This window comes from Bolinopsis microptera, chromosome 9, assembly GCF_026151205.1.
Source record: "Bolinopsis microptera isolate Bmic1 chromosome 9, MBARI_Bmic_1.0, whole genome shotgun sequence".
In the NCBI taxonomy this organism is placed as follows: domain Eukaryota; kingdom Metazoa; phylum Ctenophora; class Tentaculata; order Lobata; family Bolinopsidae; genus Bolinopsis; species Bolinopsis microptera.
The window spans coordinates 8,430,678-8,452,851 of record NC_087080.1 but is presented as its reverse complement, the minus strand read 5'-3'; the positions used below and the strand labels follow the sequence as shown (position 1 = coordinate 8,452,851).

Below are 22,174 nucleotides of genomic sequence, written 5' to 3'. Positions count from 1 at the left end.
AATTTCCAGAGAATCCTCTAACAATATTCTAACACGATGAGTCAGACGGGTCAAGAGTCTGTAAACAGATTCTCACATACAGTATAGCAGTGTGCCCGATTGTTACTTGTAGTACTGCAGTACAATTGTCCTTATACTGTGGTTCTTCTGAACTGTGTTTCTAACATTTGTTGTTCATGTTCAACACCACAAGAATACCGCTGAACTTTAAACCTGACCACTGGTGGGGAAATGAACAATATCTGGTATATCACGTGATAGTGATTCAGGATTTTGATTGGTCAATGCTTGAATCTGATTGGTTAACCCCTGTCACGTGTTCCCTACCAATATATCTGGATAAAATAAATCATACTATGAGTAGCTTGGTGAGCGTGCTCATCAAGTTCCTATTTACGTCAGTACACTTTTTCGTGTTCGCATATATTGCCTTGCTTTTATTTTAAAATGTTGATCATATTCGTGGATGAGAAACACGATATCAAGTGATGTCATCAAACGTAATTTCGAGCTGGTAGTGATATCGTGTTTTTTATTTCATACACTGGATTACTACTATCTCTAAACTTGGTTATAATTTTAGTAGATATATTGAATTTAATTCTGAATCTCTTGCACAAACTCATATTAACCCCATACATACCTAAATTTCTTCGATAATAATTGTTCCGAAATCAGACGTCCGTTGCTATACAATGCTATAATGGCAGTCAGAAATACTGGAACTTGCTGGCCTGGTTTTAATTTGGTTCGCGATTAGCAGGTATGGGGGTTGGTGTTAAACGGTTAAAGTTACCTTATAGATAATAATAGATCATGAAGGGGGGGGGGCTGGGGAGGAGCAACTTATTTGTTTGGACACGTGACAACGCGTACGATCCTGGGTTTTGATTGGTAAATGCTGGAATCTGATTGGTTATTCACTGCCACATGTTTAAAAACATGGCTCCCCAAGAGGATCAAGATTATTATTCCAGTTAACCATTGCATTTGTAATATCAAGTAGAAGTAAGACTGTTTAAGACTGTTTTTAACAATTGGAATTAACAGGAATGAAATGGTTATACTTTCTCTGGGCAGCATTGATAATTCTTTCAACAGCAGACACTGCACCGTTAAAGCCATTAACGCAGTCTTCGATCCTCCACACAGTACCTCCCAGAAAGAGCAATATCGCAAGAAGAAGTCCATCAAAGCGATCTCTAGTGAATCAGCTACCATCTGGTGACTCTTTAGAATATGTCCCAGTACCCAAAGGGAAATCCACACTCTCAAAAGTGTCCATTAGAAATTATTATCACCAAGTACAAAAAAGGTCCACTGACCAAGATGTACAAGATTTGTCTGCTGATAACTGTGCCGACGAAGAAGCCTTTCATTCAATAAGCGGAACATTTGAGGTGTATAAACTGACAGCATCAGCTGGTGTAGGCTGGGATGAAAACGAAAAAATAACGTTTACATGCAGAATAAGCTACAACGTAGACTATACTTGTGAAGAGAACAATCTCCTACAACCAACCATAGAAAACATTTCATTGGCCATCAACGGGGTCGTTCAGGTAGATGGGGACCGTTTATCTTCAAGATATGAAAGCGAAAATTCAAAAAAGTATTTTGATGTCACTCTGCACTACGAGTCCCATACAAACGCTAATCTTTCCTGTATAAACAACCTGACCGATAAAGCAACCTTGGTTTCCCAAGAACTGAAGGTAGAGAAAGTAGATGAACTTTATGAAGTTGACATCACTCCTTCAACCACCACCATCAAGGTAGGATCAAGCTACACTCTTACCTGTCTTCTCAGAACTCACAGAGCGATGGAGTACATTTGGTGGAGTAGACGCATGGAAGGAGGAGGAAGAGAAACAGAAATAAACTGCGATCAGGAGGATCAGGAGGAGTTCTCATGCTCAAACTCGACCGAACCAGCAATGTCCACGCTTATCGTAACTACACAAGAAACAGAGGAGTACAAGGAGGAGCGGTACTTCTACCACTGTAGAGCAGTCTCCACGGACCACTCCAACCAACCTAAAGCAGAGGCCAGGGTCACAGTGTTAGCTATAGACCGGACCTGGATAACAGTGCTAGGAGCACTGGGTGGGGTAGTGTTTGGGGGGACCTTCTTCGTGGTGATACTTCTTACGCTAATCAGGTGGAGACAGAGGAGAAAGAGCGCTCGGGTAAGTGGTTTTTACATTGTACATTTTACATTCTACATTGCACATTGTACATTGTACATTGTACATTCTACATTCTACATTGTACATTGTACATTCTACATTCTACATTCTACATTCTACATTCTACATTCTACATTCTACATTCTACATTCTACATTCTACATTCCTAAGATATTATTGATTGGGGGGACACTTATGGGTATTATTTGTATTTTTGGGTAATACACTTAAAATGTATTTACAATCAATATTAAATACCATTCAATATTAAATACCATACTGGTTTTCAGGACTGGCAGTCTGACCTATTGCCTTGCCAGCATAGGTGTACTTATATAGTTTTGCATGGTTTAGTTGCATAGTAGTGTCCGAATTGCACTGATTCTAGCCCGAGTAGTGTTCGAAAGGGCGCCCTGTTTTGACATACCTCCTGAGCCGGTACTCATTTCCTCTCTGAGCTAGCTAGTGTATATCAGTTTCTTGTTGGTGTTTTGTCTGTGTTTGTTTGTCCGTAGTAGGAATTTACTGTAACTTTGGAGACTGGGCGCAGTAATGTCCCAGAGGGTTTGTAACATCATGGATGCTGACTAAGCTTACCTGATCCTCTCCAACTTGTATTAGTACACTACTTTATTCACACCAGTCATTTCACTACATTAAACTGATTGAGGTTATGCCCTTTGTACATGCTGAAGCGATATGCTATGATGAGTGGAATATGAGTTAGGATCAGTTTGGTCCGTTTCATGGCAAAAACATTTATTGATTAAATACCATTTTATTAAAGCTCAAAGTAGGAAAACTTTTTTGCTGTTTCAAATGTGGTTATTTGGCTCAAGTGCTTGAATGGTAGGTGCGTTACGAATACATGGTGAGCGCTTTTTTTACGATTCTGGTAAGTGATTTTCTAACAATAACTGTAAGATATTTTGTCTCAGAATAACTGGTAAGTTTCAATTAATGTTTTGGTTATTTGTTTTAAGGCACAGTAATAAAAAAGGTCATAGTGCTGGGATAAGAAGTAATAGTTGTTGGACCCTACAGTAACAACTCTTGTAACCTAGTGATCTCCACAGTAACAACTCTTGTAACCTAGTGATCTCCACAGTAACAACTCTTGTAACCTAGTGATCTCCACAGTAACAACTCTTGTAACCTAGTGATCTCCACAGCAACAACTCTTGTAACCTAGTGATCTCCACAGTAACAACTCTTGTAACCTAGTGATCTCCACAGTAACAACTCTTGTAACCTAGTGATCTCCACAGTAACAACTCTTGTAATCTAGTGATCTCTACAGTAACAACTCTTGTAACCTAGTGATCTCCACAGTAACAACTCTTGTAACCTAGTGATCTCCACAGTAACAACTCTTGTAACCTAGTGATCTCCACAGTAACAACTCTTGTAACCTAGTGATCTCCACAGTAACAACTCTTGTAACCTAGTGATCTCCACAGTAACAACTCTTGTAACCTAGTGATCTCTACAGTAACAACTCTTGTAACCTAGTGATCTCCACAGTAACAACTCTTGTAATCTAGTGATCTCCACAGTAACAACTCTTGTAACCTAGTGATCTCCACAGTAACAACTCTTGTAACCTAGTGATCTCCACAGTAACAACTCTTGTAACCTAGTGATCTCCACAGTAACAACTCTTGTAACCTAGTGATCTCCACAGTAACAACTCTTGTAACCTAGTGATCTCCACAGTAACAACTCTTGTAACCTAGTGATCTCCACAGTAACAACTCTTGTAACCTAGTGATCTCCACAGTAACAACTCTTATAACTAGTGATCTCCACAGTAACAACTCTTGTAACCTAGTGATCTCCACAGTAACAACTCTTGTAATCTAGTGATCTCCACAGTAACAACTCTTGTAACCTAGTGATCTCCACAGTAACAATTCTTGTAACCTAGTGATCTCCACAGTAACAACTCTTATAACTAGTGATCTCCACAGTAACAACTCTTGTAACCTAGTGATCTCCACAGTAACAACTCTTGTAACCTAATGATCTCCACAGTAACAACTCTTGTAACCTAGTGATCTCCACAGTAACAACTCTTGTAACCTAGTGATCTCCACAGTAACAATTCTTGTAACCTAGTGATCTCCACAGTAACAACTCTTATAACTAGTGATCTCCACAGTAACAACTCTTGTAACCTAGTGATCTCCACAGTAACAACTCTTGTAACCTAGTGATCTCCACAGTAACAACTCTTGTAACCTAGTGATCTCCACAGTAACAACTCTTGTAACCTAGTGATCTCCACAGTAACAACTCTTGTAACCTAGTGATCTCTACAGTAACAACTCTTGTAACCTAGTGATCTCCACAGTAACAACTCTTATAACCTAATGATCTCCACTGTTTGTAGTCTACACAGACACAGCTGAGCTAGGGGCCTTCATTTTACTTCTTGCATGTATAAGCAATTATCAGGATGGGTTACTTGCTCGGACACTAGTCAACATCAATCTTCTCATCTTCTCATCTGGATCTGAGCATTCAGTCTCAGATTCCCCCACACTACACAATTACACCCAATTAGCTGGTGTATGGTAATTACAGTATCACGATTAATGCAGCTAGAAGTAGCCAGGTGACATTGTTAAAGCCACAGATCTGTTGATTGAGTAGCAGATCTGGCGATCTGGTAGTTGTTAACGTTATCACATGCAGGTACATTTCTGATTTCTGAATTGTATGGATTTTCCTTTCGCAGTATACATTTTTTCGACGATTATAACATCCGACCGAATAGAGCCAAAATTCTATCAAAGTGTTGTATTTCTGGTTTTGAGTTTTATATTTATTGTTGATTCATCAAGATCTTATTTGAATACAGCCGGATTTTAGTTGTAAGAGCCGTTCTAACATCGACAATTCATATTTTCGATATCTATTATCGATATAAGCGGCGTGTACAAACCCTGTTTCGTTTCGTTTGTTCATAGATCATATTTTCAAAAAAACACATCGGGACGTCCGCGAATTTTCTCGATGTAATCCGACTTATCCGACTATATAAGACCCTAATTTCTCGGAATCACGCCTTTTTTGACCGCACCCATATCGCGACCCCACTATAGATTATCTCAGTTTCTGATTGAGATACAGACCTCAAGCATGAACCAAAATGTGCCTAAGATGCATGTTTTTAGTAGTGCTATGAACATACTTAAGGCTTAAGAGACTTAGTTTTTGAGTAATTGCCAAAAATCCGATTTTACTATACTATTACTAGCAGTCTCGCGAGTAACAATTATCACACTTATTTCAAGATATCTCAGCTTCTGGTTGGAGTTAAGCGCTCATCTTGGGCATTAAAATGGTCGAAAGCATCACATTGAGTGGGGTGTAACATGGTTTCAAAGTCTTCAGACTTCAGGTTGTTGAGTTATTAGGTCAGACCTCATTTTTACGTTTTTGCGAGTAGCGATTGACACACTTATTAAAAGATATCTCAGCTTCTTATTGGAGATAAGCGTTCATTATGGGCATAAAAATGGTAAGAATGATCAGATTAAGGGGGTCGCGATATGGGTGCGGTCAAAAAGGGCGTGATTCCGAGAAATGCCCCACTGGTGAAAAAGTATACCCGAGTAAATAGTGTTATTTAGGGTCATTTAAGTCCCAATGTGTGCGGGACTTAAATGCCAGATACACGATTACTGGTCAATGGCATTCAAATCCTGGGATATTTCATTTATTCTAGAATATACAGAATAGAAGCAATCTTCAATATATGTGTTATGCACCCACTTCATGCTGTTATGCCATCAGGGTTCACAACACAAAGGTTCCGGAATGTAATGGAATTCTCCAGAAATGGAAACACAATGGAAGATGACTACCATTCCTGTAATATTGATTCTTTTTGTTGGGTCATTAACCGCAAAAGTTGATGGAGAGGAAATTATTAGGTATTCTGTCGCTCCAGAAAAATTAGGCGTGACCATCGGTCGATCATTCGTTTTAACCTGTGGAACAAGTACAAATGGAGGCCTTGAAGCACTTCAATGGTACTTAAAAAAGAATGATGACGAGTTCAAGCGAGAGTTGAAGCGAGATGGAAGCACAGATCTAACTGGAATTGGATATCATGTGAACAAATCTGTCAGCAGTCTACATTCAGTGCTAAATGTGACAACAGAAGGGGACAAGACATTTAAAACTAGCATTCATTACACGTTCTATTGCTCACAGAGCTTTAACTTCACGAATAATGATGAAGCTAAAGTGATTGTGAGCCCAGTTGATTATAGTCTCAGGGATGGAGGAATAGGAATAGGGGTGGCACTTCTCGTCCTCACTGTCGTCCTCATTGCTGTTTTCTTGTGGAGGAGACGAAGACTCAGATCATCTCTAGCTGTGGTAAGTTCAGAAAATGATTGACTTGCTGTGGTGAGTAAAGAGATCTTCCAGATTGTCTGTATCCGTAGTCAGACTAAGTTAAATTACTTAATTATTAGGTAGGTGATAATAGTGGGTAATTAATTAATCATTAGGTAGGTGATAATAGTGGGTATGAAAAGGTTTGTGACAACCTTTTTTTAATAATTTTCAGTTTTATTCAAGCTCCGTCTGGTAGCATTTCGTTTTGGATAACATTTCGACGCCTGACAAGACGGAACTCACTTCCATTTAAAGCCATCTTTCAGTTTTACCCGATTGCTTTCTTCCCCACGGGGGGCTTCGACTCTTGGATTTTTTCCAATAGTTTGAAAGTTCCTAAATATTCATTTCCTTTCCTAGCAAGACCAGCATTGATCGTTCGGGTTGTACAAGACAGGGATCTCCACTTTCTAATATTACCGTGAGGAGCACATACTGTTCATGACCAGCGCTGTTACCCTCCAATCGTATCACTGCCAAATTCCAAAGAACATCCTTTATGATGCTGCTCTGTACGTCAAAGATATTTTTACAGCATAAAAAGGTTACAGGGGAGTAGGAATATGTTATATTTTGAGCAATTAATGAGGGGCTAAGTTAATAGTAAAGTAAGGAAGTGCAAAATACGCTCTGTGAGTAGCTGTAAATTAATTGACTTTCTTGGGCAATGAAGTTCTGTAAAGGTTGTCTTAGTCAATCCCTTCAAAAGGTACCTACTGACTATTTTTTGTCACCATTGCCAATTTTAAGCAGGCTTTCGTTTTACCTTTCATATTTCACTACAATTGAACATCCATAAGATTCCGAGAGATTATGACAGCGATCTGTACGTACTATGCTTTGATGCTTAGGAACCTGCTAGAATACTCATTCGTTTTATTTTGCATTTTATTTGTTTTGTATTTTGCACGTTACCCGTATTTATTAGTTGAAGTTTACTGTTTAACCTTTTGCTGGACAGACACTTGTCTGCTTAATCGGAGTTCAAATTTGCTCGTGAAAAATTGGGGCAATTGTTAAATTAGTGTTTGACGGTATGTTTCATGGAGCAGAAAGAGGGATGGAACTGGTTCGATCGACGTTTGTGATATATAGCTTATTTGCTGTGCTTTTTGCTAAAGCCGTTGTCAAAGACCCGATGATTTCACCCAAGGCTGATGCCCCCAGCTCGAGTTCACCAACAGAAGCCACAGAGCTAACATCATCAACAACCACCCAGAGCAACGAAGTTACAACAATAAGAAATAATGTTGTAACACCAGAGATAACTCCTATTGATAAAGTTTCCAAAGCAAGGCTACTCACAACAACAGAGAACGGAAGTATCACAACAGCTGGGACCCGAAAAACCGACCCAAAAGGGGACCAGACCTCGCCGACCTGGCCGACCATCACAACACTATGGACAACATCACCACACGACACCTTCAGGACAGTGTTAATTGAATACCATGAGCAAATTGGAGCAGGGTCCACTGAGATGAAAGATTTACCAGACGGAGCTTGTGACAGTGAATTTGAGGTCCTAGCGGGGCTCGAACAGGGAGGGTCGTACAATATTTACAGTGTAAATATTGTACACGATAACTATGATGAGTATACCACTCTGGAAGTGACCTGCAAACTTAAGAAGGAATATGAAAAATGCAAAGGCTGGTTAAAGTCAACTGTTGAAAACATATCACTCGAGGTGAACGGGACAAGACAAGGTGGAGAGTTCACCAGGGAACATGTCTCAGAGGGTAATATCATGAAATTCACGGACACACTAGCATATGAATTCCATTACAAGGCTAATTACTCCTGTGTCTCTGATTCACGATCTGGAGCTAAGCTTCTGTCTTGGAATAAAACTTTACTTAGATTGGATGAATTGCATAAGTATACAATAACCCCTGAGGCATCACAAGTGACCATCGGTGAATCTTTTGCTTTAACTTGTAAAACTGATTCAGTAAGGGGCTTAAATGCACTTAGATGGAAAACAAGGATTAAAGATGAAGGATCTTACGTTATGCTTAACGGAAAAACAGTCGCAGGACTCAACCATGTGATTCGTAAATCTGTAGATAACCTTTATTCGGTACTAATTGTCACGTCAGTGAACCTCGGAAGAATGACGTCAAGTCTGGATTACACTTTCAATTGTGTAATGGATCCCAATTATCACTCAAAGTCACAGCTGTACCTTGGAGTGGCTAAAGTGACTATTCACCCAGAAGATAACAGTTTGCAGAATGTGGCGATTGGAGGGGGAGCATCAATTCTAGCCATGGCTATCATCCTTATAGCTCTTTTGCGGAGGAGAAGAAACCTCAAGTCTTCTCTGGCAGTGGTAAGTATAAAAGAAAACTTCGATTTTTTCTAAAATAAAAGTGTCTACCTCTAAAGCTCTAATGTACCCGAGTCAGAAGAGGCGCAAAGCAACCGAATTTTCAGTGTAAAATTTATTATCCATTCCATATAATAAATCGATCTCTCGACAAGTATATTGAACACACCATCAACATCATGTAGAGGATGACTAATATTAGAGGCCAAGTCAGTGGATGCACAAAACACCTAAAATAAAATGAGAACTTCGTATCTCATGAAGTAAATAAACACTCAAACGCAAAATGTCAAAACGTATCAAAATTAATAATACAGATCTGGAAATTACGAATACATTACGCAAAGGACACCACCATGTCAGAAAAGCAAGGTAATACTCGTGTGCACGCGACCATGCGATAACCACTTAATTATTACAATTAACAATGCTCAGGTTACTGAGAGACGCTATTACTGCAGTAGCAGGGAGGGGTTGAGTGTGCACTTCGCAAAAAACTCTGTACAGTGAAGTGCACACTCAATCCCTCCCTGCTACTGGAGTATATGTAACCTGAGTATTGTCAGGTTGGGCGTGGATAGACTAACTATTCGTTTTATCGTCATCTGCCTCTTGTGATATCATGTCCATAGCTCAGTGTATAAGAGCACCAAGCCAGTCGCTTGTAATGAGAAATTTGAAAGACAGCTGGTCCAAATCTTCGTCCTATCTGCAGCCGTTCATTCTTTCATTCCCAGCTACGGGATTCTTTCAGTTTCTTCAACTTGTACCTGAGCAGACGGGCGTACCTAGGTATAGCGTATAATGTATTATATAATATAGTGTACACCGAACACCCCACGTAGGAGTGCTGACACCCAATCAGATCACTGCCAAAGAACTTCCTGTCATGCTTTCTTTAACGACCACCAAATTTTCACAATAGTTTAGTAGTTACTTCTATATATTGCAGTGGTATTATTATTGTATTATTAAGAATTTAAGTATTCTTATAGGAGGGATTAAGGTATCGAAATTTTACGTACAAAATTGTAAATGAGTAGCTTGAAATGTTTCCAGAGTCGTTTTATCCCTCAGTGTATTTCTGTATAGTTTTACTTGGTCATTCCTTGCGGTTAGTTGTACATTTTCTTGCAACCTTGCAGTTTCCACGTACACATTTTGTTGCCTAAACCTTGGTTTTCTTCCGAAATCCGGTATATTGTATTCATAATTATCAAATAAATCTCATTTTCAAATTACTGAACAGAAATCAACGTACTTTGAGCAAATCTTAAATCGGTTAATCACAAAGATAAATTTGTGTCTGACTCTATATAATACATGCAGATGGAATGGGGTCGGAAACGTTCCGTACTAAGATTATTATTTATGATATCATGCGTATTTCTTGCGATATCAGCTGAAGCGATTGAGAGAGACCAGACTTCACCTACCACCGGTAGATATGGTACCAGCACAAGTTCCCCGAATAAAGTCCCAACAAGTCCTTCCCCAAGCAACGATATGACAAAGAAAAGCACCTCAGAAAGCCCATCAAATAAAGTGCCCACCGAAAAAATGACCACAACAAGCTCTAGCGTGATGTCTACATCAAGTCTTGCCACGGAGCATGTAAAAACAGCCTCACACACTGGTACATCACAGGACCAGACTTCAACGACCAGCTCATCGCCACACTCGCCAGCTTCAAGTACATCAACACCATTGTACGACACCTTTAGAACAGTTTTAATCTCTCACCATGAGCACATTGGTAAACGCTCGGCTGAGGAGCTGCCAGACTCTGCTTGTAACAGTGAGGGGGACGTTCCAAACCTTCAGCAGGGAAATTCCTACGAGATATACGACATAGAGATGACACATGATCATTTTGATGAAAAGGGAAAACTTCAACTAGATTGTCAGCTGAAGAAGGAATATAAAGAAAATTGCAAAAGCTGGGTAAAATTAACGGTTCAAAACATATCACTGATGGTTAATGGAACACGAAGAGATGAAGAATACGTCAAGGAACATGACTCAGAGAAAAATGTAATGAAATTCGTGGGCATCCTCCACTACGAATCCCACAATGGAGCACAGTTCACCTGTGTCAACAGTCTCACGACTGGAGCGAAGCTGGTATCGTTGAATAAAACACTTCGTAGAGTGGACGAATTACACAACTATACAATATCCCCTCAGAAGTCTCTTGTCACTATCGGTGAATCATTTGCTTTGACCTGCAAAACTGATTCAATAAGGGCATTGAAGGTTCTAAGATGGGAAATGAGGAAGACTGAAGATGGGTTAAATGTTATGATAGAACGTGATAAAACAACAGTAGCAGGACTCAACTATAATGTCCATGAATCAGTAAAAGATCTCCATTCGGTCATAAATTTCACTACAGATGACGACGGCAGATTCAAATCAAGGATAGATTACACTTTCTTCTGCACGGAGACGTTTATTTACCACCCGAAGCAGGATATTGGGGAGGCTAAAGTGGGGTTACTCCCAGTGGATTACAGTCTACGAGATGGAGGGATAGCCGCAGGAGTGGTAATCCTTCTTCTGACTGTCGGCTTAACTGTTTTCTTCTTGTGGAGGAGAAAGAAGCTCAGGTCATCTTTAGCCGTGGTAAGTGAACAAACTACAGGTTACAGGTAAGTGCAGGTTTAAATCTACAGTAACTGAGGTTAATAAAAGCCCTTTGGCAGAAGCAGATGGTCCAGACATCTCTAGCACATTCCTATCAAATCTAGGTAAACTATAGGTAAAAATATAATATTAATCATAAGCTAAAATGTACTAATCTTTGTATTCTAAATGGGGAAAAGAAGAAACATTGTCAGTCAGTCGAGAAAATTGTCAGTCAGGCTATATGGCAGCTTTGTAGATGTTGTAACAATGCTAGTAGTGGTCCCAGGCTTGCGACTGGAATTACGGTGTTAAATCGATTTAACGGTATACCAACGATCCACCTCCCACTTGTTGTTTGGTACTTAGCATTAATAGTGTTAGCTGTAGCCATTTATAGCAAGAATCTTAAAACTAAAGGGGATGACAAGGAAAAGGGGAAGGAAAAAGAATAACGGAACAAACAATTAATTACAGTATTTACAGGAGCATTAGTTATTGTAATTACAATAGAAAATAAAACATCAGAAAAACGAAAAAATATGCCTTAATTTGTTTTGTGACTTTGAGGTCCAAAAACCTTTCCAGTTAATAAAACAAAAGTTAATAAAACAAAAGTTAATAAAACAAAAGTTAATAAAACAAAAGTTAAATTTTGGCTTAGGACATTTTCGAGGACATCAAAAACTGCGCCAGAATTCAATGCAAACGTTTGTTCACAATTTCATTACGATATCACCTGAAAGATCGACCCTATTGGCGAAATCTGTTAAAGCATGACTTATGTTGTTTATCAAACGGTCCAAATGCTCATTTATCGTGCAGGGCTAGTGATATTGTTTCATAAAATTTATCTTTATAGATTACCTTTTAGAGCAATAACAGATAACCGATCCCCACCAATGCGTACTTGTAGTAGTATCCGTAGGATTCAGGTGGGATTTTGGCGAGATTATTATAAAATATCCTCTGAATTTCACTAACTTCAGAGTATCCGGATGGTGGAGACACGGAACGCTATAATGGCAGCAAGACAAACATCCAATGACTTCGACGGAGACAGGGTAGCAGCTGATGCGTTCTTGTTGGCCATGGAGACAGTTAACAGCATCATGGACCGGGTGAGAACTGGGTTTAGTGGTGTACAGTGTTTATATTTGTGCCATACAAAAGAACAGTAATGAGTATCTAATGAAAGTAACAGAACTGTCGCGCAGCCCTTATTTCACAGTACTATTATTAATTTGCACATTTGCTCAACCGCAAAATATCATCACTGAATGGTTTTGCAACAACAAATTTTCAGATTAAGAAAAAGCACTCAGCGTGGGAAAAAGATAAGTCGAAAATACAAATAAAGCAAACACTTGGCGAGGGAAACTTTGGATTGGTCTTGTTGGGACAGATGCCGAATGAATTCGGGATCATCCAACCCGTCGCCATTAAGACGATCAAAGAACAAGGTTCTAATAATTCTAAATTAAATATCACACATTTTTCGGAGACACTCCATTTTGCTAACTGTTTCGGCCATGAGGGTCTCTACGGTCTCTAATACAGGGTCTCTACGGTCTCTAATACATCACACTTTTCTGTCCAGGAATAGAGGTCTCGGCACTGCTTGATTTTGAGAAGGAGATGGAGGTGATGGTGACGTTGAAACACAGAAACATCGTCAACTTGTTGGGAATCTGTGCTCTGACCCTGCCCTTCTACATAATCATGGAGTACATGGAGAACGGACAGCTTAACAGCTACCTCAATCAATTTGCTCCATCCAGGGTAGGAAAATGGTGTTATCAAGAGCAATTAAAACTGAACACCAATCTGCCATAAATTAGAATTTTTGCTAATCACTAAGTAAACAGGTTTATTTATTTTCCTTTAATTAACCTTCCCTCAACTGCAGGAGGAACCACTGGGAGGTCTGAGTGTAGGACAGCTTGCCTGGATGTGCCAGCAGGTATAGTTAATTTATGTTAATTTATGTAACTTGGTGTATATTCCAAATTAAAATGTCCCAAAATGATTATACTTAACATAATGCATAATATGTAATGGCATTTTGTAACGATATTACTGATTACTCCCAGCCGTGTGATGCGCTGGAATACCTTGCCACCAATAATATGGTGCACAGAGACGTCAGCGCGAGGAACTGCTTGGTCGGAAAGAACCTACAAGTGAAGCTAGCAGACTTTGGTTTGTCCAGAGACACATCCGCCAACGATAAGAATTATTATAAGAAGGTAGGTTTTGTGATAACTTTTAAACATTATGTCTTATAATAACAAATGAGGTGGTAATGATGATAAAATAGTTATAAGTAACCTATCTTAATAGCTTGTACTCTACACTCTGATTTGCTAATAATTTGTATCCAATATCAGGAAGGAGGGATGGTGCCGATCAAGTGGATGGCACCAGAAGCTCTAACCTATGGAAGATACACTACTGCTAATGACGTTTGGGCATTCGGAATTCTGGCATGGGAGGTTTGTCTTTTGAGCATTGTGATAGTTCTGCAGTTAGTATTATACCTATACTACTAATTATACACATACTCAGAACAATCATGTCCACCAATGTTAGTATTGATACTAAATAGATTTATTAAAAGAACTCCTCCATTTGATCACTATTACCACCCAGGTATTCTCATTTGGTGCTCTGCCGTACCAGCATCTTACTAACCAGCAAGTCATGGTTAACATTTGTAAGGGAGAGCGTCTCGACCGACCTCATCTCTGTCCGGACGTGAGTACACATTTTAAAAATACGGATTGACATTCGGGGTTCTTTAATTTCCATAACGTTCAAAGCTTCCACGACACTACAAGTGTAATTGGCGAATAGGGAGCTTCCAACTGGATACTCGCGTAAATGGTCAGCCAGAAGGAAGGTGACCAAAATTAGCTAAAACAGCATCATCATCATCAAGACTATAATTATAATTATTAATCAATTATATTAATTAAATATCTTGCAGGGTTTGTGGGAAGTAAAGTGTTTAAATATCTTTGAAAAAATTAACTCGAATATTTTTCGATTTGACAAATTCCCCGAACCAGTGGTGGTAGTAAGTCATACCAGAAAGAATTATTTCAATTGGGCACGCAGTGAAGCTGAGCTGTTAAGGCCAACGTATGCCCAATGACTTTTGGCCCACCCTGTATTTAATTAAATATCTTGCAGGGTTTATGGGAAGTGTTGCTGAAATGTTGGGCAGACACCCCCGATGAGAGGATCCAGTTTCAAGCTCTGCTGGCGTTCTTCAAAGAGTACTCTGAGGAAACCTCCGAATTTACCGAGCCAAGAACTGAGTTCTCGATACAGAATTCGCAGACGTCCGTTGAATATTAAACACATATTCATTGGAATGCATCTGATGAAATTAAGTAACTGAAATGTGTGTGGAAATTCATGATAATAAGTAGCAGAAATGTGTGTGGAAATTCATGAAATTTGTTGATTGTGTGACTTAACGATATCCGGACTAAATGAGTGAACATATTATCTAGGATGGCAATAAATATGTTAATATATTGTGTGCTGTACCTCAGAATATTGTTCCAGCCATGGGACAACACATAGCAGAGTGCTCGTCTGCCATATTTATCTGCCAAGGTCGGATCACATCCTTGTTTCAGTAGGTAATACACCTGAGCGTTAAGTGATTGTTATCAGTTATGCTATTTTTTAAATATTACCATTTTTAATGTTTTAAATTATAATATTGGTGAATCAAGATTATTGTTTTTAATATGTTTTTAATTATTTTAGTACTTATTTTAAAACTTATTTTGAGCCTTATAAAGCATTCCACGCAATATTGTGATGTATATTAGCGCTTTAACTGGTTTCTTGGTTATACAGAGAAGCACTCACGATTACTTATCAACTAGCTAAGTTATTTTAATTAATAATTAAGTTTTAATAATATAGTCTGTATTTTTCACGGACTGTGTCAGGGTGATCGCCAACCACCGCCCAAATGAGGGGCGTTCTCTTAGCTCGAGCATCTGGAAGATCTTTGTTTTCATCTTCTAACAACGCCACTACTTGATCCGTTCTCCCTGATAGACAATGATAAATATTTGCTTTAATCTCAACTTTTTTAAATGAGTGGCATGGAAGAATTTCCTATTAACTTTTGATATTTTGATCAGAGTTTCTTTTTCGATATTTTCTCTTCCACCTTTCACAGAAATTATTTGATTACGTTTATAAAGTGGTGACCAATCCTTAATTAGTGAACACGTGATTACTTGATCATTGAAGAGGCTATGTTGGTCAGTTGGATTGTTTCAGTTTTTATTCTATTTTTACTGATAATTTTGTATTGCGAAATTTATTTTCTTCGTTTGAAAAAAAAAAGATGCCTCGTTTTTAGTGTCGAACCATGATGTCAAACTATCTTATGAGTCAAAGATACCATTTGAGACTGACATAATGTCAGAGAGCAGTAGGTTTATAGAACTAAATATCACATACTTATAGCACTAAAATCTCAATTGATCACTGGTAGACACATTGATGGTGGTATTGAGTTTCACGAATAACTTATGAAGTTGGAGGTAAATATGTAAAAACATTTTAAAAACTGCTCGAGATTGAGTATCGGTAAATTTTTGTTTGATAAAATAAGAACATGATACCACAGCAAGTATATACTGTTCTTGTATCTTCCGGTCGATTTAACGGTGGGTTCATGGTACTTCCCAACGATTTGGACTTAAATTGCCCTGAAGCTCATTAGACAATATAATTCGTGAAAGTAAAAAATCACGACGATAACGATATGTACTCTATATGTACGCTATATGTACTCTATGTACTCTATATGTACTCTATGGTACTCTGTGTACTATATGTACTATATGTACTCTATGTACTATATGTACTCTATGTACTCTATGTACTCTAGACAAATGTGCTAATCATCTTATTAAGTTATTAGCTCACCTAAATTCTAGGTTTCTAGGTTTCTAGGTTTCTAGATTAGAATCTATATTTTGGACTTGAAGTAAATGGTAATGTAATACACAAATCACAATAATTATATACCTGGTTTAATGTTAAATACTCTAAAGGTAAAATAGAGGTAGCCCCTAACTAAACCCTTACTAAAGTACTAACCAAGAAGAGCAGCGAGATGTAGAAACGACAGTCCATCTCGATCATCACTCTCATCTCCTGAAAACGAAAAATGATGTTGAAAATGATAATATATCAGTCTAAGGTATGACCATTCGGTCTGTTTAGTGTGCGATTTCAAATTGCTGTTTAAAAAGTACAAAAGGAATGCAAATCAGGGTTTACCAAATATATTTCTTCTTGATATTGCGGGAAATTACTTACTTTCTGTTGATCAACTTGTAAATTAAAGAATAAGGCTTCCGTCTATATGATGCGTATTTCGTACCCTTGACAGTCGACGGTTAGATAAAATCGCTTCCATGTCTTTCTATAAGTATGCAATAATGCTTGTAGCTTGGGCTTGTTATGTAACTCTCTCCCTAACGATTAATGAAATACATTTAAGTATATAATTATCAATTGATTTAAAATACCAGATGGCTACCATGCTTCTCAAAAATAGTCAATTAATGCCTAAACTGCTTCAACATATTCTTCCTGCTTTGATGAAGATTCAACGCTTTGTTTTAGAGATTATTTTTGATAAAATTAAACAACGAAAAACAACGAATGACAACCTTTTAGATTAGACACGTCTCCTCCTCCAACCAGAGCTGCCATCACTTTGTCACGAGGTTTGAACAAGCTAACAAGCCTGGAATCACAGTTAGTTAAGCTTGTTGTACTTAGTCTTATTTCTACAATGGGAAGTTCCTTTTCTAGTCACAGGTAGATTGTGAAATTATATTCTTACTTCATAATAGTGATGGTAAAGTTGAAAGTTGAAACTTAGAATTCCTGGATAAGGACAGCTATGATAAATTTCGTTAAATAACTCACTATTTGCTATATATAAAGAACCTAAAGTAAGTGCAAATAAAAGAAGTTGGGGGCTACCTGCAGTCACCGGAGTAGGGAGACAGAGAGGCAGGTGAAGTGCTGATAGTCAGAGTGGTGGTGGCAGAACAGTTTGGATCTGATCCGTGAGAAAGCAACAAAGAAACCTGTTCAGAAGATCTCTTAATCAAGTCTCATAGATCTGACTATTATTTATAAATAACAACGTTTTTCACCGCACCAATTTCTCATTGCACAAAAGTAATAAGACTGCACATACACATGGGTAAGAACGAGACAGAGTAGCGTAGTGGAGTGGTGTGCACCCAGCTAAGTCCTGCACTGTGGAGCACTCAGAGAAACCGCGGTATTCAGATAGCAGCTTCATTGATTGTTCTTTGGTTTTCGTATTTTGGGAGAGGCACAAATAGTGTAAAGGTAGTCTTCCTGAAGAAAATCCTTCCATGACAAATTATAATGTATCTTGAAAGAAATACATGGAAAAAGTTATTATGTAATTTGCATAATGTATGCCAACTAGACCGTACATAATTCAAGATAAAAAACGATTGACAGATCTAAACCAGTAACATCGCGAGAGAAAACATTGCATTGATTATCCAAAAGTATTTCAATAGTGTCCACATCTGCATTCCAACAGGCCCAATGTAATGGTGATACACCACAGTGGTCTTTTGTGTCTACTCTTGCTCCTTCTTCAATCAGATACCTGGATGAGAAACATCATCTGCAGACTGTGTTAAAGGTCAAGAAAATGAAAATAAACCGTCAGAGATAAATATTGTCAGGTACTATCCTATAGATGTGGATTCTCGTGGGGAGGTGAGGTACATTTGTTTACTTTTACATGGAGGTTCTGCTCAGCAGGATACAGAGGTGATGCACATTTGTATTATTAAGTTAATACGAGCAACAAGCAACATACATTTTGATCCTTCGGTTCTATTCATGACCTAGGGCCTAGAGAGTTAAGCTGAAACCGAAAGATGGAGGCAATCGTCACTTTAACTAAACTGATCGGATATGTACTAACACAATGGTGTCTCACTTGGTAATTTGACTGTTCTCTTTGGCGAGGACTGAGTAATGGAGCAATGCTAATCCAGCCTCATCACTCTCAGTAAGAAGCTGTGAATTTTAAATATCATTAGGAGCATTTATTGAGCTGTTATACAAATTCACCTATGCATGAGAAAATAAACCCTTTACTATACCCAACATGCCTTTTAAAGCAAAATTGAATATTTCAAACTTTTGATAAATCTAATTACCGATTTTTTGTTCACTGCAGATTTGTTCCCAAAATATTTTATGAAACTCTCCTCATTACCAGAAACTATTTTTTGTGATAAAATTTCAAATGTTATCTTATATCCCTGAGGACTTGACTTCTCACTTCCTGAAAAATTCGAAAAGACATTAAAATGGTCGTTTTCTTTTCATATTTCAGCTTAATTCAGCTATTACTTCATCACCATTATTCAGGACTCAAACCATAACATTATAAACTTAACCATTATCTTTTTGATTATAATAGACGTACCTTGAGAGTAAGTCTTGTAAAGTTGCAGGTAGCACGTCTTACAAATGTATTTTGACTGATCCTGGGTGTGAATTTAATTTATTTAGTCGTTGGGTAAATGATAAACAAACAACAAGAAATATGATTCTGATCTCAAAATTTGTTTCACTTACATGAATAATTGTGTGGTCTCCAAACCAGTTGAAAATGGCTGAGTTCCCCTCGATTTGCAGAGGAGGTTCTGCTACCATATCATTGTGGTTGCTGCATGCAAACTCAACACTAAGGTCAATGGCTGGACCTTGTGTATTAAATGTGTTTTTTAAATTTCTTTTTTCATTGATAATATACAGTCAAACCTCTCAATACCGAGAATATTATGTTCAATCATATTAGCGACAAGAGAAACGCCATTTTTGGACGTGAGGAGAGTGAGGACTCCTCAAATAACACCAATATTGTTGAGAGAATACCTAATCTTTTACCATCCATTGAAATGCTTGCATGTACTCACCAAATAAGGAACCATAAAACATGAATGCTGATGATTCAACATGTCCAGTTTCTTCCTCAGGAGTTGAATCATTGGAAAAGTACACAGGGTGCATCAATTATGTAGCTGTCTAATAAGATTGTGTGTAAAATTTGATCGAATTTCGTTACCTGACTGAGCGCTAGGATCGATCTAATATTTAGAAATGATGGAGTGCATCTATAAACCACATTTCACAATACATTGAATAGAAAAATGATGAAAAAGTCCTGCCTCACTGCTGTTAATTGCCTTGATATAATAGGAGTTAAGTCCAGTGAATCAGCAAAACCATTTTAAAGCTTACCATATACATACAAGTTTCGACTTACTGACTTACTGACTTAAGTCGGCTTCTTGGTCCGAGCAACTACAATTCCTCGCCACACGTCGCGGTCAAGCATAACAGATCTTATCTCTTCAACACAGGAAAGGCTGGTGTCCTTCTTTAGCACGTCCAGAAACGTAAGGTGGGGCCTCCCCGGTCTCCTGTGTCCATGCTGAGGGTCCCAGAACAGAAGTTGGTTTGCCAGAAGGTCGTCATGCCTGGCTACATGTCCAGCCAGTCTCATTCTTCTGGAGGCTATCATCGCTGATGGCTTGGGGATGTTGCCGTATAAATCACTGTTGTTGATGATTTGTGGCCAACGTATGTTCAAGGCCATCCGGAGCATTCTAGTGTAGCATCCATTGATCCGCTTAGTCATGGATTGGCTTATCGTCCAAGCTTCAGAGCCGTACAGGAGTACGGGCTCAACCGTTGCTCGAAAGACACGGATCTTTAAGTCCCTGCGCATTCCAGACTTCCAGGTTGTCTTTAACTGATGACAGGCCCCCCATGCCTTTGCTTTCCTAACATCAAAGTCCTTCTCCGCACTCATTATTCTGCTTCCAAGGTAGACAAAGTCATCTACTTGCTCTCCTGCCCACTTGCTGCTTTAATGACGGTAGAGTCAGACTCAGAGAGATTGACTCTGATGTACTTCGTCTTACTCTCGTTGAGGTGAAGTCCAACGGAGTTAGCAGCCAGCTCCACACTGAGGAGAAGATCTTGCGCTTGCTCTGCGGTGTCTGTTGTCAGTGCAAGATCGTCAGCAAAGTCGACATCTGTCATCTTAACTGCTGGGTATCTCCTGCTTCTTCTGGGGTTGACAGTGAAGCCCAGATCTTTGCCTATAAGTGCTGTTGTCATCACATAGTCAATGACAATCACGAAGAGGTAGGGCGCCAGTGTCCCTGCATAACTCCAGCAAGTATAAGGAAAGCTTCAGTCAGACCATCCTCCGTGATGACTCGTGCCATGGTGTCCTTGTACATAGCATCTATCAGCCTAACAATGGGCTCTGGTATCCCATATGCCAGGAGTATCTTCATCAATATACCCCTATGAATGCTATCAAACGCCTTCTTAAAATACAAGTTTCAAAAATACGAATGGTAGAACTAAAATTCGGGCACTTGCAGTAACGCGCCCGAAGAGGCGCGAAAGCACATGGTTAGGTGAATCAAGTAAATAAAACGAGAGCAGATAGATTGTAGATAACACAAACGAAACCATCAATTTGACTGAAAACAATACAAATTTATTTTGAATTTTAGTTAAATACTGGAACATGATGGCTAGTGACCGCAAACTTTGTAGGGAGATGATTTTAAACTAATTACAACACTACAAATCTATTACATTTATTGAGAAAATTATGTAATGTAATGCGATGGCAGTTCTTTAAGCGGGCAATTCTGCAGTCCAAACCCTGGAAACATGACATAAAAGATTCGTTTTTACTTGTTTGAATGAAAAGCACTAATACGTCACAAACGGGAGTTCATTGGTGCTTGGAGGACTTCGCCGCTTCGACGCGCCGCGCAAACTAGCATTCTTGCTTCGCATCGTCGCAGAGCAGAGCAACGATCTCGACGGATTGACATCGTCAATCAAATTGGTGCAGGCCACTCGAATGATTGAGGAGACCTAAAATCAAATACAAGTAAATACTGGAACATGAGCTTCGCTTCAATTTTAAAATAACTTGTACAACCTAGAGGACGTGTTAAAAAAGTCACGTGACAGTTTTAAGTCTAGTCGAGTGTTTAGTAGAGTATAGTAAAGTGATTAATCATTATTCTAACTTTAACCCTCGATCTAGTTTGATCCCAATCATGAATCCATATTTAAAGCATATGCTAAAATCTTAACCCTAACGAAAAACTTCTTTATATGGTCATAATATTGATTAATGATGTCAATCCATCCGAGCGGCCCAGTCACGTACCATATATACCAATGGTGCGTTTAACCAATTTAACGAAGTTTTTGTAACGTATAAAGGCCCGCCGCGCACGAGTGCGCAGCTCCCCTGTATCATAGAAACTCTATTACAGGGTAGTATATAAGTGAAACGACCGTGGGGGTCACGACGTGATGTACAAGTGATTTGGAGGACTTCGCCGCTTCGACGCGCCGCGCAAACTAGCATTCTTGCTTCGCCAAACTAGCATTCTTGCTTCGTCGACGATCGTTGCTCTGCTTCGCAGAGCAACGATCTCGACGGATTGACATCGTC

The 22,174-nt window shown here is 38.8% G+C and overlaps 4 protein-coding genes across 4 annotated transcripts in view; 1 reads left to right on the top strand and 3 right to left on the bottom strand.

Annotated features, from left to right (window-relative positions):
* Positions 1-16,982, bottom strand: part of LOC134820841 (uncharacterized) — a 45,262-nt gene extending 28,280 nt beyond the window's left edge. Inside the window, exons 1-4 of the mRNA XM_063831474.1 lie at positions 16,921-16,982; positions 16,699-16,755; positions 15,523-15,635; positions 15,118-15,221 (exon numbers count right to left, since the gene is read on the bottom strand). The gene's annotated coding sequence lies outside the window, so the exon portion shown is untranslated. The remainder of the gene's footprint in view (positions 1-15,117; positions 15,222-15,522; positions 15,636-16,698; positions 16,756-16,920) is intronic.
* The window catches only part of LOC134820849 (vasculin-like protein 1), a 632,099-nt gene that overhangs the window by 254,120 nt on the left and 355,805 nt on the right, over positions 1-22,174 (bottom strand). The window lies entirely within an intron of this gene.
* On the top strand, positions 1,058-15,927 carry LOC134821372 (tyrosine-protein kinase transmembrane receptor Ror-like). The gene is made up of 10 exons (XM_063832114.1): positions 1,058-1,224; positions 1,316-2,189; positions 12,549-12,680; positions 12,866-13,022; positions 13,160-13,341; positions 13,469-13,522; positions 13,653-13,808; positions 13,950-14,054; positions 14,212-14,316; positions 14,755-15,927. The coding sequence occupies exons 1-10, from the start codon at positions 1,058-1,060 to the stop codon at positions 14,920-14,922; spliced, it is 2,100 nt and encodes a 699-aa protein (XP_063688184.1). The 3' UTR covers positions 14,923-15,927.
* LOC134821371 (serine/threonine-protein phosphatase 6 regulatory ankyrin repeat subunit B-like) lies at positions 16,963-19,714 on the bottom strand. Its single transcript, XM_063832113.1, has 10 exons — positions 19,593-19,714; positions 19,252-19,379; positions 19,100-19,160; positions 18,828-18,955; positions 18,605-18,684; positions 18,120-18,265; positions 17,816-17,982; positions 17,596-17,702; positions 17,277-17,353; positions 16,963-17,078 (listed from the first exon to the last, which is right to left on the bottom strand). Exons 1-10 carry the CDS (start codon positions 19,684-19,686, stop codon positions 16,963-16,965), a joined length of 1,104 nt encoding a protein of 367 aa, XP_063688183.1. The 5' UTR covers positions 19,687-19,714.